The following is a 21,715-nucleotide window of genomic DNA, read 5'->3' on the forward strand; positions in this document are numbered from 1 at the left end:
AATTTCACTAGGGGGACAATTTTGGGTAAAGTTTGGTGAGTTTTTGGATATGTTAAAGCTGCCAAATAGGCGATTCATTTGTCGCCAGAATAATAATAAACAGAGCGATTACAATAGGCCTTCGCAGCTGCTTTGCTGCTCGGGCCTAAATATTCCTTACTGAACAGGAGGAACAGTTTTTGAATTAAGTCCCTGATAAGTTATGGTCAACAGACCCTACTGATGTGGGTTTAGTAAAGGAGCGTTATCTGTTCAGATTAGAGCAAAAACAGAATACAGGCCCAGAGTAAAACAATACCCTTTGAAATATGATGCTCGTGAAGGAATAAAACCAGTAATAAAGGATTTAATAACTGCAGGGGTGATAATAAAATGCGAGGATTCACCAGGTAACACCCCCATTTTTCCAGTTAAAAAACAAGCTCCATTAACAGGAAAGATAGGCAGTTCTGGTTTGCATTTACCTTTGAGGGACAAAGATATACCGTATTTTCCGCACTATAAGGCGCACCTTCAATGAATGGCCTATTTTAGAACTTTTTTCATATATAAGGCGCACCGGATTATAAGGCGCATAGAATAGAAGCTACTGCAGTCAAACGTTTGACTGGGGTTGCGTTATGCATCCACTAGATGGAGCTGTGCTAAAGAGAATGTCAACAAAACAGTCAGATAAGTCAGTCAGTCAGACTTTATTAATACACTACAAACCAGCGTTCTGATAACTCCATTCACTCTCATGGTAAGGTCTCCTCTACATAGAATTATATTGAATAGAGCCAACCGCACGTTAGGAATGCATTGGAGTCTATGAAGTTGAAGTTGAAATCAAACATTAGTTAAAACGTGAAAGGGAACTTTTCCCTGATTCAGTAAACACGTAAAAGAAACAGTTTGATGCACTAAATCAAACGTTAGTACTGTTAACCTTTCCTGTTTCTGTCCCCTGACCGTAGTCTGATGACACAGGGGAGACGCTTTCTCCAGGGCCGAAGTTACTAGTTTCCTCGGGGTTAACTCCCTCACTCATACGTTGCTGAGTTGAACATGAAGAAACAGCATCAAAACACTGAGTTGTTGACGAGATTCGGGGTTCTTTTTAATGACTTTGCAGCACGTAAAAACACAGGGCTTACAGACTCATACACCGCTGTCGCCGTCTCTACCCACCCCACACACACAATAATACCGACGTCACTCCTTCACTCTTGATTCTCAGCTACGGCAGCACACAGCGCCACCTCTGTCCGGAGGAGTAATGTCAACATCTTCCATACACACACACGAAACATACACCCCACACACTGAGCTTCTAATCACATATAGTTCAGGCAATTCCTGCAACAGTACATTCAAACGTTATACACACACAAGTGGTGTTGGACTAGGAGTAAGCACAGTACAGGTGTTTATCGCTATTACTTCGGCGACGCCCCTGACTACGGTAGCCGTAATGCTGCAAGCGGTGCGGCTTTGTAGTTTACCAGTCGTACTGAAACATTTTGACAGAGCGCCGTGTACAACCAGTATGGATCAACCAATTAACCAATTGATCCATATATAAGGCGCTCCGGATTACAAGGCGCACTGTCATTTTTTGAAAAAATTAAAGGTTTTTAAGTGCGCCTTATAGTGCAGAAAATACGGTACTGATACCAGACTACCTCAAGGTTACTGTGAAATTCCAACAATATACTTTCAGGTAATGAGTGCAAGTATGGCCAAGTTTGACCCTCCAGGAGGTAGTCAGGGTTTATTATATGTTGATGATGTGCTACTAGCCTCTCCTGATGAGGAGACCTGTAAAAATGACACAATAGCATTATTAAAACATTTAGCAGAAGAAGGACACAAAGTCAGTAAAAAGAAACTTCAGTTGTGTAAAAATGAGGTTAAATACCTAGGACACAATCTTAGCGCAGGGGGACGCACAATTGTAGAAGAAAGAAAGACTGCAATATTACAAGTTCTAAAACCAGTAACAAAAAAGCAAATGATGTCCTTCCTTGGACTAACTAATTATTGTAGAAACTGGGTGCCAAATTATGCAGAAATAGTAGCTCCATTAAACAAACTAATGTATGAGGAAGAGTTGAAAATGACGTCTGAACTGAAATGGAGTATAGAAGCTGAAGAAGCATTTACCAACATAAAACAAGTTAAACCATTTGTTCAGATGGTAGATTGCAAGAGACATTTTATGACTTCAGTTCTGGTTCAACAACATGGAGATAAAATGAAACCAATGGCCTATTTCTCTTCAAAACTAGACAGTGTTGCGTGTGTGTAACCATATTGTGTGAGAGCTGTAATTGCAGCCTCCATGGCAGTTGAAGTCAGTGCTACAATAGTGTTGTTTCACCTTTTAACCTTAAGAGTTTCCCATGCAGTTTCAGCATTAATACTGCAGAATTAGAAAGAAAAAAAAAGAAGAATAAACTAGAAGGGATTTGCAGGATCACGAAATAGTTTATGTGAATGATTTATCTAAAAAGATGAGAGGGAGAAGACACAAACAGGATATGCATTGGTGACAATGGATATAGTGTTAGAAAAGATGCAACAACAAAGCTCACTACAGGAGATAGAAATGTGGAAAAAACATGGAGCTGAATTAAAAGATGAAATCTATATTTGACCAGATAATAAACCTGTCCTACCAAAGAACCTATAAATGGAAGCAATATTTGAGCCATCGTGTTTTCATAATGTCTCAACAGGGGGGAATAGTAGGACAGATATATTAATATTATATAACATATTGATTAAATTCTTAATTCTTATTAAAAACAATTTTTGTAAAACACGTTTAACATGTGCAAAACATAATCCACAAGGGAATTTAAGACAACAAAGGGGACAATTTTCAAAACTAAGATACCCTTTCAAACAATTCATATGGATTTTATTGAGTTAAACCATAGTGAAGGGAAAAGGTTCTGTTTAGTCATTATAGATGCATTTTCTAAATGGATAGAACTATTTCCAACTAAACATTACAAGCACCTCAGGGCTAACACCCTATGAAATGTTATTTGGAAGACCATACAGATTACCACAGTTTAAAAATAAGTGGGAGTTAGATGAAGAAGCTAACCTAGTTGATTATATGAGGAGTATGTTAGAAAGCAACAGAAATAAATTTAAACTAATGAGGAATGTTCTATTTCCCAGCAGGAAAACTAACTAGTGAAACCAGGAGACTGGGTGTTAATAAGGAGTGTAAAGAAGAAGCATTGGTATTTCACCTAAGTGGGAGGATCCATATTAGGTATTATTAACCACTGCAAGGGCAGTAAAATAACTGAGAGATCAACCTGGATTCACCTTACACATTGTAAAAAGATCATTTCGGTTGAAAGCTCCGTCAGGGGAAGTGATTTATAGACTGATAATAGGGTGGACCCAGACATTTAGAGGCTGGAGAGACCCGAAAGTCAGTGAAGACAATTAAGACACTGGAACCATTTAGAGGAGTTAAAATGATTTGTAGATGGATGAACAATGCTTTCCGTTGCTGGGCATTTATATTTTTCCTCATATTGATTTTTTTATTTTTCTGGTACTTCTGGGAACCAGTCAAGATGAATTAGAATAAAACAACATCTGTTATGAGTTATATGAAACAAGTAGCGCTAAATCAAGGTAGGTAAGATAACCTAACTATGTGTACTAAATAAACTTCTTATACTTATGGTATTCAAGTGTGCGTGAAATCTAAAACCATAGCTGTGGTGCTGATCCACTCAATAGCTTGACCAAACGAGGAAGGAAAGGACAGGATTATAGAAGTTATAAATGGTATTTAACTAATGATAGAAGAGACACCTCATGGTCCATGATGGTAGCTGATGAAGGAAATAATTGGACACCAGAGTGGTGCACCACTGATTATGCTAGTTATTAAAAGAAGTTGTTTAAGCTCCATAAAGCTGATAATGTAATCCAGGTAACAAAGCGAAGAGAGTAAAAATTATGTTAGGAAATTTAACTACAGATGATTAAGTTCCAGGTTATTACTGGAGTATCAGGAACAAATAATAACTGATTATTGATGGTAGAACAAGCAGCTAACATGACTAAAAGAGATTGTGTTGTGTGTTTGGGTCCCAGGTTTTTATTATAAATAATTCCAGCTGTGATATCACAACCCTGTATGATGGAAGTAATGAATCAAACTAATCCTAATGAAATGTGTCAGCACTGGGATTCTGTTTTTCCTGTAATTATAGCAGATAAGGATAAATCAGTATTTCATAAACGGGTCACCACTGGAAACTATACATGTATAAATATGACAGAGAGAGGTAATAAATTGGGAAATCTCATTGCAGTATGGTGTATTACAATTGTAAAAGTAAATAAGTGTTTTAAACTAGTCTCTAGAGGAGACATTTGGTGGTGGTTGTTTGATTGATCACCTTCAAACGTAACAGGACTCTGTGCTCTAATTACTTTATTGTTACCAGTTTCAGTATATTCTATGTTAGTAGATGAAGTAACAGATGGACTATTTAGTGTTAAATCCACATGATTGTTGTGATAGGAAGTGCAGAGAAGCAGCTTGGCAGACTGAGGGAGACTCTACATACATAGATGCTATAGATGAATATAAATTAACTGATCAAGTAGCTGCAGGATTTGAATCAAGTATCTGTTGGTGGTGTACGTTGAACAAAAACGTAGACAGGATCAACTATATTCATTACAATGTACAAAAACTAGGAAATTGGACACAAAGTGGGTTTGAAACTGTCCATGACTAATTGGCTTCAACTTCCCTGATGTCATTCCAGAATAGAATTGCTTTGGACATGTTGTTAGCTGAAAAAGGAGACGTTTGTGCTATTTTTGGAGAAAAATGTTGCACATTCATACCTAACAACACTGCTGCTGGCTGATGGCAGCCAAATGAAAGCCATAGAAGGTTTGAGATCTCTAAATGGCAAAATGAAAGAGCATTATGGAGTAGACCCCTCGATGTGGGACTCCTGGCTGGATGTGTTTGGGAAGTATAAAATTTTAGTATCATCAGTAATAATTTCCTTTGCAGTGTTTGCTGCAATTTTGACATTGTGTGGATGTTGTTGTATTCCCTGCCTTCGTTCTCTGTTTAACCGTCTCATCACCACAGCTATTTCTCCTATGGAAGACAGAGTTACACAACTCTATCTGTTATTTAAACATCAGGATGATGAAGATGATGAGGATGTGACTGACCACTTTTCTGACCTGTACCCAGATCCATTTCTATATGAATCTGTGATTTAAATGTCAGTAAGTACCTCTTGTCTTTGTACTCATGAAGATAAACTTACAGTTAAAAATCTGAGAGAAGTGGCTGTTTAAGTGATATGAGAATATGAGCAAATATAAGACAAACAGGGAGGAAATGTTGGAATAATTGAATAAAGATTTGTCTTATAGTTTCTCCTATTTTTAACATAACTATTTGATCTTATAATCATTCAAGATGTATGTGAGTAAATGATCTGATGAGTTGTCTGCAGGCAAAGATCATAAATGGAGCTGAGCTAGCAGAGAAGGAAGCAGTCCAGTTGAGGAGGTCATAAAGATGAAGGCTGAGTGCACTGAACAAAAGGGCAATTGACCCTGGAAGCTGAAAGAGGACTGTGGGAATGTGTTTTTAATGGATAAAGATGTTTATGACTTGTTTACGGTGCAGCTGTTGTTTTCCCATCCTTTAGAGATTAATGTTCTTGTTAACTAGGGACCCCCAAAAGACAATAAAAAGAGGAAGCGGTTGGATGGGTTTCAGAGCGGTTGGGAGACTTGTAACTGAACACATCTCTGACCGTTCTCCTCGTGCGAGTAAAATAACTAATACTTTGTCTCTCTCTCTTCTTTTTAAGTATTGTAGGTTGTTTAAACCTGACACTTTCCAACTCTGTTTTCCCATTATACACTCTGACTATAGACACAAAAACAACAAAATAAATTTAATTTAATTCAAAAATACGTTATACAGGATTCTGATTAAATAATACAGCCCAAGTGAATGAGAGATTATTTTGAATATAAACAAAATTAAAAATAATAGCTGGTGGAATCCTAGAACCGGTTTAATGAGATCAAAGGAAAAATTCTATGATGTCACTCATGAAGGTGTCTTTGTGACGTCATCGGCTCAGTTTATGTAACATACTTATGTGTTGTTCACAACCGCATTTGTGGAAAAATGTCTCATCAAATGCAGAGATACCGCAATGAAAATATAGGACCCCAGGAGGAATGGGGAAATCAACACAATCCGCACGCCCAGTGTCATCCTCCTCCTGTGAATTTCTTCCAAGGGGAAATCCAGAGACTGAACGCTCTTTTGGAAATGGAGAGAGAAAAATGGTTTAAAGAGAACCAAAAGGTAGCCTACCTGCAAACAGAGCTGGCAGAGACACAATTCCAGTGGAGAAGGCAGAAAAGTCTCAAAGAAATGTATATCAACAAGGAAAAAGAGACAAAGAGCAAACTTGAGAGAATAGATAGATTTAGTGATCCAGCAACCCTTGACCCTGCGGTCATTGCTTCCAAGGTGCACAATGACATGAAATACAAGAAGAAAAAGTTGTTGCAAAAAGACTTTGAAGAAATAAAGGTGGCCCTCATCCTCAACCAGGAAGCTTTTACTTCACAAATCCAGGCAGAAAAAGAGAAAAATAATGTCCTTCAAGAAGAACTGGACAAACTCAAGACTTCCTACGAGGAGCTGTGCTCAAAATGTGAAGTCGATGTTGCTGCAGGGAGGCAGCAGGCCCAGGTGCAGACGTTTTGTGAAGAGAAGATCGGTGAGGATCCACAGCTCCTTGAGAAGCTGAGAGCTGCGAAGGACGATCTCCATCAAAAAATGTCACAAGAGATCGTATTTCTGAAAGAGAAGGAGGAATATTTGGAAAGTGAACTAGAGCAGGTCAAAGATTTTCACCAAGAATTGCTTGGCGTATATGAAAGAGATGTTGCCAAACTAAAAGAGGAAGTTGAAACATATCAGAAAGAGTTAAATCACGAGAAAACAGCTAATTCACATAGAGCAATGAAAGACGTCCACCTTATTAAGAAATTGAGACATGACAACACATATCTCTACAGCACAATGTCAGAAAAGATTGAGATTCTGCAACGGCAACTCGAAGAGACTGAGAACCATTTGGACCAAAATAAAAAAGATAATTCTGCACTGAGACAACGGGTCAAAAACTTTCAGCAGCAGATAATTCAGGAGAAAAAAGCTCATTTGAAGACAGCAAAGACGGACCTGACACTTCTGAACAGCATGAGAACTGAGCAGGACGATCTAAAAGAAAACATGTCAAAAGTGATTGCCTTCCTGCAAGAGAGGGAAAATGGTTTCCAGAGAGAACTGGACCAGATCAAAGTTTCATACCAGGAACTCAACTGTAAGTATGAAAAAGAGGTTTCTGTACTGAAACAGCAAGTAGACACATATCAGAAACATTTAGATCGCGAGAAAAAAGCTAATTCACAGAAAGCAAATAAGGACCGCCAGCTTATCAACAAACTGAGAGATGAGAAGGTGCATCTTCAGAAAACAATGTTAGAACATATCGAGATTCTGCAACAGAAATCCGAAGAGCCCGAGAATGATAATTCTGAGCTGAGAAAACGGGTAGAAAATCTTCAGCTGCAGATAATTCAGGAGAAAAAAGGTCATTTGGAGACAGCAAAGAAGGACCTGACACTTATCAACACCATGAGAACTGAGCAGGACAATCTCAGAGAAACTATGTCGAAAGAGATTGCATTCTGGCAACAGAAGGAGAAACGTTTGAAGGGCGAGATGGACAAGATAGAGATTTTATACCAGGAATTACAATCTAGGTATAAAACAGATGTTTCTGCACTAAAACAGCAAGCAGAAACCTTTAAAAAGGACATAAATAAAAACTTGAAGACAGCAAATAAGAACCTGGAGCTTATCAACAACCTTCAGGTAGAGAAGGATGATCTTCAACAGAAAGTCAATGTCCTACAACAAACATCATCTGACAGGGAAATTGGTTTAAAACCAGAACTGGAAAATGTGAAAACAGAGCTCGAAAACCAAATCAGAATTAACACGAAGCTCTCTGCTGAGCTTGAAGACAGAGATGAACTTAATAAACAGAAAAGAAAAAGTGACAGGTGGACAGAACCAAGACAGCAAAAAGAATCCATCCCTAGAGAAGACATTTTTGACCTTGGCAGGATGGATCTTAATCTCTCAGTGGAAACCCTATCAGATTTAAGTGAATTTACGAATGTAACGGACATTGACATTATGGGGGAATTTAGCAACTTCTCAACAAATCTTGATTCTCAATTAATGAAAAAGACAGAAACTGTCCCAGAGAAGTTGGACAACCCAGAACCTAAACCCATGGAGGAAGCAGGCAAAGAGACAGAATTAACGCCTTCGGTTTGGAAAAGAATTCGGCATGCTCTGGGTTTGAGGAAACCTGAAAAATTGAAGAAAAACAGCAACACATATGAAGTAACAAACTAAAAAAAGTTCTCTTCTTAACTAAATTTAAAAAATGTAAAGGTCACCTTCAAACCTCAAAATATATCCGACATTTCAGAAAAAAAGGGCGGCACGGTGATGCAGCGTTTAACACTGTATCTGCACAGAGAGAACGTCACAGATCTTAACTGGGCGCCTCTTTCTGTGTGGAGTTTGTATGTTCTCCCCGTGCTTGAGTGGGTTTTCTCCAGGTGCTCTGGTTCCCCCCCACACTCCCCAAAAACATATATGTTAGGTTAATTGGCTAATGTAAATTGTCCCCAATTGTGTACTGATTCCAGGAAACAGCTAAATTGTTCAGTCTGTCATTGCTCCTCCATAGGAAATGTAAAGAAGGAATTTAAGCTTCACCTCACACCTGGAACATTTGCAAACTGACCTGAAAAATCAGGATATGGTCACCACCATTCTCAACATATCTTGATTCTGAATTAATTAAAAAGACAGAAACTATCCCAGAGAAGTTGGACAACCCAAATACTAAACCCATGGAGGAAGCACGCAAAGAGGCAGAATGAATGCCTTCGGTTTGGGAAAAAAAAAGGTTGAGCACGCTGTGGGTTTAAGGAAACCAGAAAAATGGTACAAAAACAAGAAGTTCCCATCTTAACAAAGTTCAACAATCTCACTTTCAAACCTCAAAATATATCCGACATTTCAGAAAAAAAAAGGGCGGCACGGTGATACAGCGTTTAACACTGAATCTGCACAGAGAGAACGTCACAGATCTTAACTGGGCGCCTCTTTCTGTGTGGAGTTTGCATGTTCTCCCCGTGCTTGACCCTGAAAAACATATAGGGAGTATATTAGTTTTTATAGTATATATTACATGTTTAATAATTTACAAACTAAAATCCCTTGGAACGCCCCCCCCAAGCTGCCTTAACGTGATGAATTATACGGGGAACCCCTAAATGGGCACCAACCACACAGTTCTAAAGCATCATTATCTACATTAAAACCCAGCAGCGTGACTGCTGCCCGTGTGTCGAAGCAGCACATGCAACTGCAGATCTCCACTGCGATATTGCATTTTAATTGGACTCAGTGGGACATCTTGTCAATCTGGAGATGAATAAGAAAAAGATAGCGGCTCTGTGTTTTAAACAACAGATACCACATCTACAACTTTTAATTTGAATTAACTTCTGAGTTGCAATATATGAGTTGCGATTGTTAAGGAGGCAAAGAAAATGACCCAAGGGTCAGTTTCACTGCAGTCGTTATGGTGAATCATGCTGGAGAAAATCACTTATATCTGAGCATTCAGGAGGTTTAACTATGACATAACTGAACTGGAAATATTTAAACATGGGCTTCAGACCTGCTGTGAGAGAAACTAAAGAGAAAATAGGTGCTTTGTTTCAAAGTTTAGAAAAATAAAACAAGATAAATTCATAAAACTGTTTGTCTTGATAGATTATTATAGTCATAATCCTCAATTCTGCTGGCCAGTCTACTGTAAGAATACTGCATATTGATAGAGATTAATATAGATCTATCCATCTAGATCTATCCATCCAGATCTATCCATCCAGATCTATCCATCCAGATCTATCCATCCAGATCTATCCATCCAGATCTATCCAACTAGATCTATCCATCCAGATCTATCCATCCAGATCTATCCATCTAGATCTATCCATCCAGATCTATCCATCTAGATCTATCATCCAGATCTATCCATCCAGATCTATCTATCTAGATATATCCATCCAGATCTATCCATCTAAATCTATCCATCCAGATCTATCCATCCAGATCTATCCATCCAGATCTATCCAGCTAGATCTATCCATCCAGATCTATCCATCCAAATCTATCCATCTAGATCTATCCATCCAGATCTATCCATCTAGATCTATCATCCAGATCTATCCATCCAGATCTATCCATCTAGATCTATCCATCCAGATCTATCCATCTAGATCTATCCATCCAGATCTATCCATCCAGATCTATCCATCCAGATCTATCCATCCAGATCTATGCATCCAGATCTATCCATCCAGATCTATCCAACTAGATCTATCCATCCAGATCTATCCATCCAGATCTATCCATCTAGATCTATCCATCCAGATCTATCCATCCAGATCTATCCATCCAGATCTATCCATCCAGATCTATCCATCCAGATCTATCCAACTAGATCTATCCATCCAGATCTATCCATCTAGATCTATCATCCAGATCTATCCATCCAGATCTATCCATCTAGATCTATCCATCCAGATCTATCCATCTAGATCTATCCATCCAGATCTATCTATCCAGATCTATCCATCCAGATCTATCCATCCAGATCTATGCATCCAGATCTATCCATCCAGATCTATCCAACTAGATCTATCCATCCAGATCTATCCATCCAGATCTATCCATCTAGATCTATCCATCCAGATCTATCCATCCAGATCTATGCATCCAGATCTATCCATCCAGATCTATCCATCCATATCTATCCATCCAGATCTATCCATCTAGATCTATCCATCCAGATCTATCCATCTAGATCTATCCATCCAGATCTATGCATCCAGATCTATCCATCTAGATCTATCCATCCAGATCTATCCATCTAGATCTATCCATCCAGATCTATGCATCCAGATCTATCCAACTAGATCTATCCATCCAGATCTATCCATCCATATCTATCCATCCAGATCTGTCCATCTAGATCTATCCATCCAGATCTATCCATCTAGATCTATCCATCCAGATCTATCCATCTAGATCTATCCATCCAGATCTATCCATCCAGATCTATCCATCCAGATCTATCAAACTAGATCTATCCATCTAGATCTATCCATCCAGATCTATCCATCTAGATCTATCCATCCAGATCTATCCATCCAGATCTATGCATCCAGATCTATCCATCCAGATCTATCCATCCAGATCTATCCATCTAGATCTATCCATCCAGATCTATCCATCTAGATCTATCCATCCAGATCTATCCATCCAGATCTATCCATCCAGATCTATCCAACTAGATCTATCCATCCAGATCTATGCATCCAGATCTATCCATCCAGATCTATCCAACTAGATCTATCCATCTAGATCTATGCATCCAGATCTATCCATCTAGATCTATCCATCTAGATCTATCCATCCAGATCTATCCATCCAGATCTATGCATCCAGATCTATCCATCCAGATCTATCCATCCATATCTATCCATCCAGATCTATCCATCTAGATCTATCCATCCAGATCTATCCATCCATATCTATCCATCCAGATCTATGCATCCAGATCTATCCATCTAGATCTATCCATCCAGATCTATCCATCTAGATCTATCCATCCAGATCTATCCATCTAGATCTATCCATCCAGATCTATCCATCCAGATCTATCCATCCAGATCTATCCATCCAGATCTATCCATCTAGATCTATCCATCTAGATCTATCCATCCATATCTATCCATCCAGATCTATGCATCCAGATCTATCATCCAGATCTATCCATCCAGATCTATCCATCTAGATCTATCCATCCAGATCTATCCATCTAGATCTATCCATCCAGATCTATCCATCCAGATCTATGCATCCAGATCTATCCATCTAGATCTATCCATCCAGATCTATGCATCCAGATCTATGCATCCAGATCTATCCATCTAGATCTATCCATCCAGATCTATCCATCTAGATCTATCCATCCAGATCTATCCATCCAGATCTATGCATCCAGATCTATCATCCAGATCTATCCATCCAGATCTATCCATCTAGATCTATCCATCTAGATCTATCCATCCAGATCTATCCATCTAGATCTATCCATCCAGATCTATCCATCTATCTCTCTCCACTGCTCAAAAAAATAAAGGGAACACTTAAACAACACAATATAACTCCAAGTAAATCAAACTTCTGTGAAATCAAACTGTCCACTTAGGAAGCAACACTGATTGACAATCAATTTCACATCTTGTTGTTCAAATGGAAAAGACAACAGGGGGAAATCTTTGGTGATTATCAAGACACTCAATAAAGAAGTGGTTCTGCAGGTGGGGACCAGAGACCACTTCTCAGTACCGATGCTTTCTGGCTGATGTTTTGGTCACTTTTGAATGTTGGTGATGCTTTCACACTCGTGGTAGCATGAGACGGACTCTACAACCCACACAAGTGTCTCAGGTGGTGCAGCTCATCCAGGATGGCACATCAATGGAAGCTGTGGCAAGAAGGTTTGCTGTGTCTGTCAGCGTAGTGTCCAGAGCCTGGAGGTGCTACCAGGAGACAGACCAGTACACCAGGAGACGTGGAGGAGGCTGTAGGAGGGCAACAACCCAGCAGCAGGACCGCTACCTCCACCTTTGTTCAAGGAGGAACAGGAGGAGCACTGCCAGAGCCCTGCAAAATGACCTCCAGCATAAATGATTAGAAACCGACTCCATGAAGATGGTATGAGGGCCTGACATCCACAAATGGGGGTTGTGCTCACAGCCCAACACCGTGCAGGACGCTTGGCATTTGCCAGAGAACACCAGGATTGGTAAATTCACCACTGGTGCCCTGTGATCTTCACAGATGAAAGCAGGTTCACATTAAGCACATGTGACAGATGTGACAGAGTCTGGAGACACCGTGGAGAGCGATCTGCTGCATGCAACATCCTTCAGCAAGACCGGTTTGGCAGTGGGTCAGCAATAGTGTGGGTGACATTTCTTTGGAGGGCCACACGACCCTCCACGTGCTCGCCAGAGGTAGCCTGACTGCTATTAGGTACCAAGATGAGATCCTCAGACCCCTTGTGAGACCATATGCTGGTGTGGTTGGTCCTGGGTTCCTTCTAATGCAGGACAATGCTAGACCTCATGTGGCTGGAGTGTGTCAGCAGTTCCTGCAAGATGAAGACATTGAAGCTATGGACTGGCCCGCCCGTTCCCCAGACCTGAATCTTATTGAGAACATCTGGGACATCATGTCTCCATCCACTAACATCACGTTGCACCACAGACTGTCCAGGAGTTGGTGGATGCTTTAGTCCAGGTCTGAGAGGAGATCCCTCAGGAGACCATCCGCCGTCTCATCAGGAGCATGTCCAGGAGTTGTAGGGAGGTCATACAGCCACGTGGAGGTCACACACAATACTGAGCCTCATTTTGACTTGTTTTAAGGACATTACATCAAAGTTGGATCAGCCTCTAGTGTGTTTTTCCACTTTAATTTTGTGTGTGACTCCAAATCCAGGCCTCCATTGGTTCATAAATTTTATTTCCATTGATGATTTTTGTGTGATTTTGTTGTCAGCACATTCAACTTTGTACAGAACAAAGTATTCAATGAGAATATTTCATTCATTCAGATCTAGGATGTTATTTGAGTGTTCCTTTTATTTTATTGAGGAGTGTATCTGCCTTATATATATATGCCTTTTACAAATATTACACTAGAATTTAAGTCTCAAGTTTGAAGTATGAAAAGTTTGTACATGTATTTAATTACCCCTACTGATGACCCTACTGCAGTACGAGTAAATAAATGATTAATGCATTTTTAGCTTCAATTACTTGATTTTTTTATGTATATACGTGAGGTTCGAAGTTGCATTGAATACAAGCATTTTAGCATTACAAAAGAATCTAAATCTTTTTACAGATTACGAAACTAAATGTAATCTTTGTAATGCTAGCAATAGGTTAAGTAAATTGGTTTGAGTTTAGAAATTTGGCTGCAAAGATCTCAATATTGTTGAGTTATTGTAAATAGCAAACGTTTATTCATGTTTTAATTAAGACTATATTATTATTATTATGTTGGTCCAGTGTTTGCAAAAATGTTATTTTGACTGTGAGCTGTAAAGAAATACTACACTTATACCAAATAAAGGCGAATGACAGCTTCCAAAGCAGAATTTTGGTGCCAGCATTAAAAAGGGAAAACTATTTTTTAACTGGCAATATTCACTCTAAGTATCTTATAAATAGAAGTTGGAGCATTATTTTTTTTACATTTGTAAAATTTCTGATCAGTTAAAATATAAATTTTTATTCCTTGAATAATGTGGACTAGAATATTCAAGAAAATCAAAGCAAATAGTTTGAGTTCTTGACCTGGGGTCCAGTTTAAAATCCAGAACTAGAGGCTTTTTTTGAATTGGGTGTATGCCCGTTGTAAATCACAGTTATTAATGAGGGCATATGAGCAGCCCTTTGCCTCTGAGATATTGCACACATATTACAATGAGGGTGGCATTTCATTGCATGGTGCAGCTCCATCAAGAAGAGAAAGAAATTCTAACAAGCATAACAAAAACTTGGACTTTCTATCAAAGACAGTACCATACCTTGGTTCTGATGCACAAACAAAAACAGAAACACCTTGCACTCATGGCAGTGTGTTGCATCAGCAACTAGCCACAGGCACCACTAATATACTCAACTGTTGCATCTTGTTTATTGCATGTCTGCACAGACATGGAACCAGAGTCTCTGCATTGGCAGCACCGATGAAGAACTATGCAAACAGTCCTTAGGAGATGACTCTAAAACAGCCTTTAAATAATGAACTTTTGTCAGTGTGAAATGTTTTTTTTATTTTTTATTTAGGGCCTCCATAGCGGTATCTCACAATTTTTATCTATTTAACATATAAAGTTGTTCTAAATCAAGGACGAATATCAAATTCTACTAATTTATTTCCTGAACTGTATGAATTTTTGAACCACCAGGTAAACCTGTTTAACATATTTGATCAAGTAGTTCACTTATATTTGATGAGGATGACAGTAAATAATAATTAGTGCTCATCTTATTTTTATTTTTTATCAGCAGAGTAAAAAAGGCAGAAGCTGGCTTATCAGTGTGACTCTGTGTTTAAATATGTATGGAAAGATGTAAAGAATGAAATGATCCGTTTACATTTCAGTAGTTCTAGTCTACAACCTCACTAAGTCACATGAGTCATGTCTCTATAAAAATCTCTTTATTCATATTGTGCAAGGAACCCGTTACAAGCTCTTGCAGATTAGGTTTTAGACGATATTATTATTGACAAATTCTATTTGTATATTTAACGCATTGCATAGTCATCTGCAGAAATACTCAGATGACTTTCAATAAAAATAAAAAAAACTATTAATCCAAAAGTCGTTGAGTAAAACTGAGATGGTCAAGAAAAGTCTGTTGTGGAGAGTTAAATCTGTTCTGCTATCATCTGGAGCAAAATTAAAGCTGGCGACTTAAAATAAGCTCGACAAGCTGATAGAGAAGGTTGGATCTGCTTTGGGAAACCTGTATGAGTTACAACATTTAATTTCCCTTAGGGATTACTAAGGTATTTTCTAATTGAATTTAACATACCGTATTTTCCGCACTATGAGGCGCACTTAAAAACCTTTAATTTTTTCAAAAAATGACAGTGCGCCTTGTAATCCGGAGCGCCTTATATATGGATCAGTTGGTTAATTGGTTGATCCATACTGGTTGTACACGGCGCTCTGTCAAAATGTTTCAGTACGACTGGTAAACTACAAAGCCGCACCGCTTGCAGCATTACGGCTACCATGAGAGTGAATGGAGTTATCAGAACGCTGGTTTGTAGTGTATTAATAAAGTTTGACTGACTGTTTTGTTGACATTCTCTTTAGCACAGCTCCATCTAGTGGATGCATAACGCAACCCCAGTCAAACGTTTGACTGCAGTAGCTTCTATTCTATGCGCCTTATAATCCGGTGCGCCTTATATATGAAAACAGTTCTAAAATAGGCCATTCATTGAAGGTGCGCCTTATAATCCGGTGCGCCTTATAATCCGGTGCGCCTTATATATGAAAAAAGTTCTAAAATAGGCCATTCATTGAAGGTGCGCCTTATAGTCCGGTGCGCCTTATAGTGCGGAAAATACGGTAATCAAATTTTCAGTTCAAGGGGAAAGGTATTAATCGACATATGTAGGTTTTTAAATGAAAATTTATATCTGATCATTTCAATGTAGTTGGAAATTCATACATCAAATAAATAATTGGTCTGTAAATGTCATAATTTCTAAAAATCAAATAAGAAAATAATTCATTAAAACTGGTCATGTTAAAAGCATCTATTATTATTTATAGATTTGTTATTTCAAAATCCCAAATGTTTTTATCCGTCAATCTTGCTCGTGAAACTCAGTAGGCGTGGCCAACATTGCTATACTCAAGGTGATTGGTCAGTAGTTGTGTTGCAGAAATAAATGTTGCATTAATTGGGTGATTTTAACACAGAATGAATTCAAAAATGTATGATTTTATTATATTGTTAATTAAATAGATATTTCTATATATTTAATTTATGAATTACTATTTTAGTATTAATGCATCAATAAACATTTATTTAATGAATTATTTGTTGGACAGTGGCACTTTTGGCCTTGGAAAAAAGACAACATGAAGAAGAGAGGTCAAACAAAGGAAAAATTTTAAAAACAATGACGAAAAAAGAAAACAAATCATGCATATATACACCATACAGCATTTTGTGCATATGGTGGTATGTTGAGCATTGTGGGCAGGTTTAAGAGCAAGTCTTACAACTTTATCTGAGCTCACAAGTAGCAAAATATTCATTCTATTTGGTTTATTGATTTAATTAATAAATGCCATTTTCATTTTATACATTTATAGATGTTTTTGTTATCTTATATTTCACCACCTACTAATGGTACCAACTCTAAAATTGTACATGTTTCACATCTGTATACACATATAAAGAAAAGAAACGTATGCAATAAATGTCTCATTAAAGGAAGAAAACTTTCCAGGCCTTTTCTGAGCATCTATTTATTATAGAGTTTCTTTCTGTTGGAATAATTGAATAAAGATTTGTCTTATAGTTTCTCCTATTTTTTAACATAACTATTTGATCTTATAATCATTCAAGATGTATGTGAGTAAATGATCTGATGAGTTGTCTGCAGGCAAAGATCATAAATGGAGCTGAGCTAGCAGAGAAGGAAGCAGTCCAGTTGAGGAGGTCATAAAGATGAAGGCTGAGTGCACTGAACAAAAGGGCAACTGACCCTGGAAGCTGAAAGAGGACTGTGGGAATGTGTTTTTAATGGATAAAGATGTTTATGACTTGTTTACGGTGCAGCTGTTGTTTTCCCATCCTTTAGAGATTAATGTTTTTGTAAACTAGGGACCCCCAAAGATAATAAAAAGAGGAAGCGGTTGGATGGGTTTCAGAGCGGTTGGGAGACTTGTAACTGAACACATCTCTGACCGTTCTCCTCGTGCGAGTAAAATAACTAATACTTTGTCTCTCTCTCTTCTTTTTAAGTATTGTAGGTTGTTTAAACCTGACATTAATTTGGTCCTTTCGAGCCGGATTCCAACTACGCCTGATGGTTCCAGCGGGTCGGTAGACTCCAGGAAAAGACCGTGCGCACGGCTGTCTTCATCAGGAAGACACACAGACCCTTTGAGGGACTGGATTTCGGCCTGCCCGCTGGAGTCTGACGGCTGACGCAACTCTGAGAGAGAGGAGAAGACAAAGTGGTGAGTTGAATCTGGATTTAAAACAAAAGTGTGACGAATGACTGGGGGTCATTGTGTGAAGTAAACAAACCCTGTGAATCCTAGGCCCTGACAGGTAACAGCAGTGCGCCGGAGTTCTGCTTAAAGTATTAGTGAAAATACTGAAACTTCCGAGGTTATAGGGGACGACAGAGTCCTCTTAAGTATTAAGAAAGTAATACTAAAATTCCGTGTTTCCAGAACGGCGGAGTCTACGTTTAAGTATTTTAAACAACAAAAAATACTAAGAAAAATACGCGTTTAAATGTGAATTTGAGAAATGAATGGAGGATTTAAACCACTAGGTTTTGCCTCATACCAAAGCAGTAGGATTGTAAGTGACTAACTTTTGTGGAAGCAAAGGCAAGAATTCTCCACTCGAAAGAGTTGAAGTAAGAATTACCACAAACGGAAATTTTTCTGTCACCCTACTGAGCAGAATAATCCAGCATTTAGAATACCCTAGGTATTTATATACTGGACCAAATTAAAATAAAAAATAAAAAAAACATGGGAAAAGGGGCGAGTAAAAATAAATTGAAAAACGAACTACAATGCAAAGATTGGAAGTTCATAGAAGCACAAGATCCGAGTAAATTAAAATATTTAGATAAATGGATAACCACATATCATTATGACGGTCATTTAAACTCTAAAAAATTAGTCAATCTACAGGATGCAATAATTGAAAAAACAAAGCATGACCCAAGAAAAATGGAAAAAGAAGGTTATGAGGATGTAGATTATTGGTTAAAAGTAGCTAAAAGGAGAGAGGAAGGAGTAAAGAAGCATAAGGAGGAAGAGAAAGAAAAGGGAGAAGAAAATTGTAGGAAACAATTATTGTTTCATAGAGCAGAAAAAGTAATGAAGGATAAAAAACAAAAAAAGATAGTCAACACCTTTTTCCAGCAAGAAGAGCAGATTTATTATCAAAGCAACAGAAGAAGAGGAAGATTTAGAGGCAGAGGACAAAACCGCAGGTGTCAAAGAGGAGGAGTGAGCAGAGGAAATTACAGACAATACACCTCAGGGTGCTGGTGTTGTGGGACAGAAGGACATCTGGTCAGAGATTGTCCTGAAAGGAGAAATAATGATTCAGCATGACTAGGACAGATAACAAGTGAAATTGTTCCTAGTACCTCAGACACTGATGAAAACAAAAAACCAAAAACACAGGGGCAGGAGGTCTTCCTAAATTTCTAGGACCTTCTCTCCCTAGATAGCATAAAACCTGAAGTTAACTTACTGTTGAATGGAAAATTAATTACTTTTCTTTGTGATACCAGAGCATGCAGGACCACCTGTAGAGAAACAATCCCAAATTCCAGACTTAGTGATCAGCAAATAACAGTAAGGTCAGCTAGTGGGAAATTGACACGAGTCTGTGAGTCTGAACCAGTTTGGATAAGAGATCCCAATGGACAGTCATGTCAGCTATCTATTCTAATGTTCCCTGAGTGTCTGGTGAATCTATTGGGACGAGATGGATTATTACATCTGGGGTTAGCATTAATTCCAACCTCAGAAGGACATATTGTAGTAAAGAGAAAAGCAGAACTCAGCCAAGGAGATTATTTCGTGTTAAAAGGAGTGGGACCATCTTATTACCACTAGATGTTCCAAATAAGCCACCCCTAGACGTAGGGACAGCTTTATTAACAGAAGGAAGAAATGTCATAACTCGACTACAAGATCAGATGACACCAGATGATCTACATATTACCATGTGGTATAAAAATACTCCTGGACTAGATAAAACTTATGAAGAAGCATTAACTAAAGTAACCCCTATTAAAGTCATGGTAACTTATGTTTATACAGAAAGGAAGAGTACCTCAGTTGCTGAAGTAGTGTTAGAGGAAGACACTAGGAAGCTCTGCAAAATGTAGACACCTCCACACATCTTTATTCAAGGATAAAGAACTCAAGTGGCAGGATATGAGAAGAATAGTGCAGAGGGTAAAAGATGCTACAGACTGGTTTGCAACAACAATGAATACAGAAATTAGTGCATCCACAGGATTAACTAGAAAGTTATTATTTTGGACAGTGACAGTGCAGGAAGGGAAACATTTGCATACAAAACAACAATGAGAAATATTCCTTACTGAACAGGAGGAACAGTTCTTGAATGAAGTCCCTGATAAATTATGGTCAACAGACCCTACAGATGTGGGTTTAGTAAAAGGAGCATTACCTTCAAATTAGAGCAAAAACAGAATACAGGCCCAGAGTAAAACAATACCCTTTGAAATATGATGCACGTGAAGGAATAAAACCAGTAATAAAGGATTTAATAACTGCAGGGGTGATAATAAAATGTGAGGATTCACCATGTAACACCCCAGACATTAAGGACATCCTTCAATCAAACAAGGTGTGAAAATTTTGACAGGTGGGCGGGACTTCCTGTGACGTAACCGGATATCATCATTAACCGGAAGTTGTCATTACAAGGAAGCGAATCTTTCTAATTCTATGTTTTTAGATGTTTTTTACATCTAAAAACAAAACATGTAGTTTCTCCACTTTAAAAGGTCACTCAATTTAATGCAGGCACATCACACGAAATTCTGATAAGAAGAGAGAACCTGACAGAATGTAAATTCATTTTGTTTTAACACAGGGGGTTATTTAGATGCTATTTAGAAAAGAAGGATGAATTGGCTTCTGTTGTAGAGATTATCTAAAACAGAGAAACCAATGAACTGAAAAAAATTGTTATGAGTGCTCAGCATCCTGTTTCCAAATTAGAAATGGATTCTACAACTAAAAGACTTTGTTTGGAATCATGAGAGACTCCATTTGGTAAAATGGATGATAATTTTACTTACCTTAAGCTTTTCTTTTTTTCATCTTAGAGCAATAGTTATTGATGATTTAGAGAAAACAGTTTTCTCCTCATTCCACGTGGGAGCCAGAGGTTGTAACCAGTATGTCTATGTAAAACGTAACAAGAAACTGAAAAAATAAAAAATAAAGGTTATAAAATCCTCAGACATGTCACTGTTTATTGAATTAAAGCAGACAACTTGTGTCAGACAGTCTTCACACCAACTGTAGTCACAAAGTAATCAAGAGGAAAATAGCATTTCCTGGCTATAAGTCTGGAGCATTGTCTGATAATACACATCCACTGTTTAATGTCGGAAAATATTTCAGGAAACGAAGAAGGTGAACATTCTGCTTCTATCAAAAGATACAACACAATCTTCAGTAGTAAGTATTCATCTTTAAGAATTATTTAAGTGCTTGTGAATGCTCGTTGGATAATAATAATGTTTAACTTATATTCTTTAGTACCCACGAGTGATGAGCTGGATGGTATCGTTTTTACACAGTCTGACTATGGTAATTATTAACTGCAACAACAACATCTGGTTTAGTCAACTGGTGAATGCTATTTTGTGATTTAAAAAATAAATGAGATAAATTCTACTTACAGATTTAACAAGAGACGTATTCCTGAACGTTGGAGAAGTCAGCGTTTGTAACCGTCTGCCTCCGAAAAAATCAAAGTTAAGACGGAAACTTGTCTTTAAAAAAGACAATCTGATCCCAGCGAAACATGAAATAGAGGGCGAAGCCATTCATGTACCACAGTCACCTGACCGTGCACCGGAAAAATTAACAGCTCCGGAAGAGGAGAGTAA

At 38.1% G+C, this 21,715-nt stretch overlaps 1 protein-coding gene across 1 annotated transcript; it reads left to right on the plus strand.

The window, feature by feature from the left end:
* Window positions 1-5,503: 5,503 nt before the first annotated feature.
* On the plus strand, window positions 5,504-8,867 carry LOC124866158 (GRIP domain-containing protein RUD3-like). Its single transcript, XM_047361835.1, has 2 exons — window positions 5,504-7,966; window positions 8,859-8,867. The coding sequence occupies exons 1-2, from the start codon at window positions 6,200-6,202 to the stop codon at window positions 8,865-8,867; spliced, it is 1,776 nt and encodes a 591-aa protein (XP_047217791.1). The 5' UTR covers window positions 5,504-6,199.
* The last annotated feature ends 12,848 nt before the right edge of the window (window positions 8,868-21,715 follow it).

Source organism: Girardinichthys multiradiatus, chromosome 3, assembly GCF_021462225.1.
Source record: "Girardinichthys multiradiatus isolate DD_20200921_A chromosome 3, DD_fGirMul_XY1, whole genome shotgun sequence".
Lineage (NCBI taxonomy): Eukaryota > Metazoa > Chordata > Actinopteri > Cyprinodontiformes > Goodeidae > Girardinichthys > Girardinichthys multiradiatus.

Bases quoted from the DNA above. Each gene is read 5' to 3' on its own strand.
- LOC124866158 (XM_047361835.1), top strand. From the start codon at position 6,200: ATGTCTCATCAAATGCAGAGATACCGCAATGAAAATATAGGACCCCAG.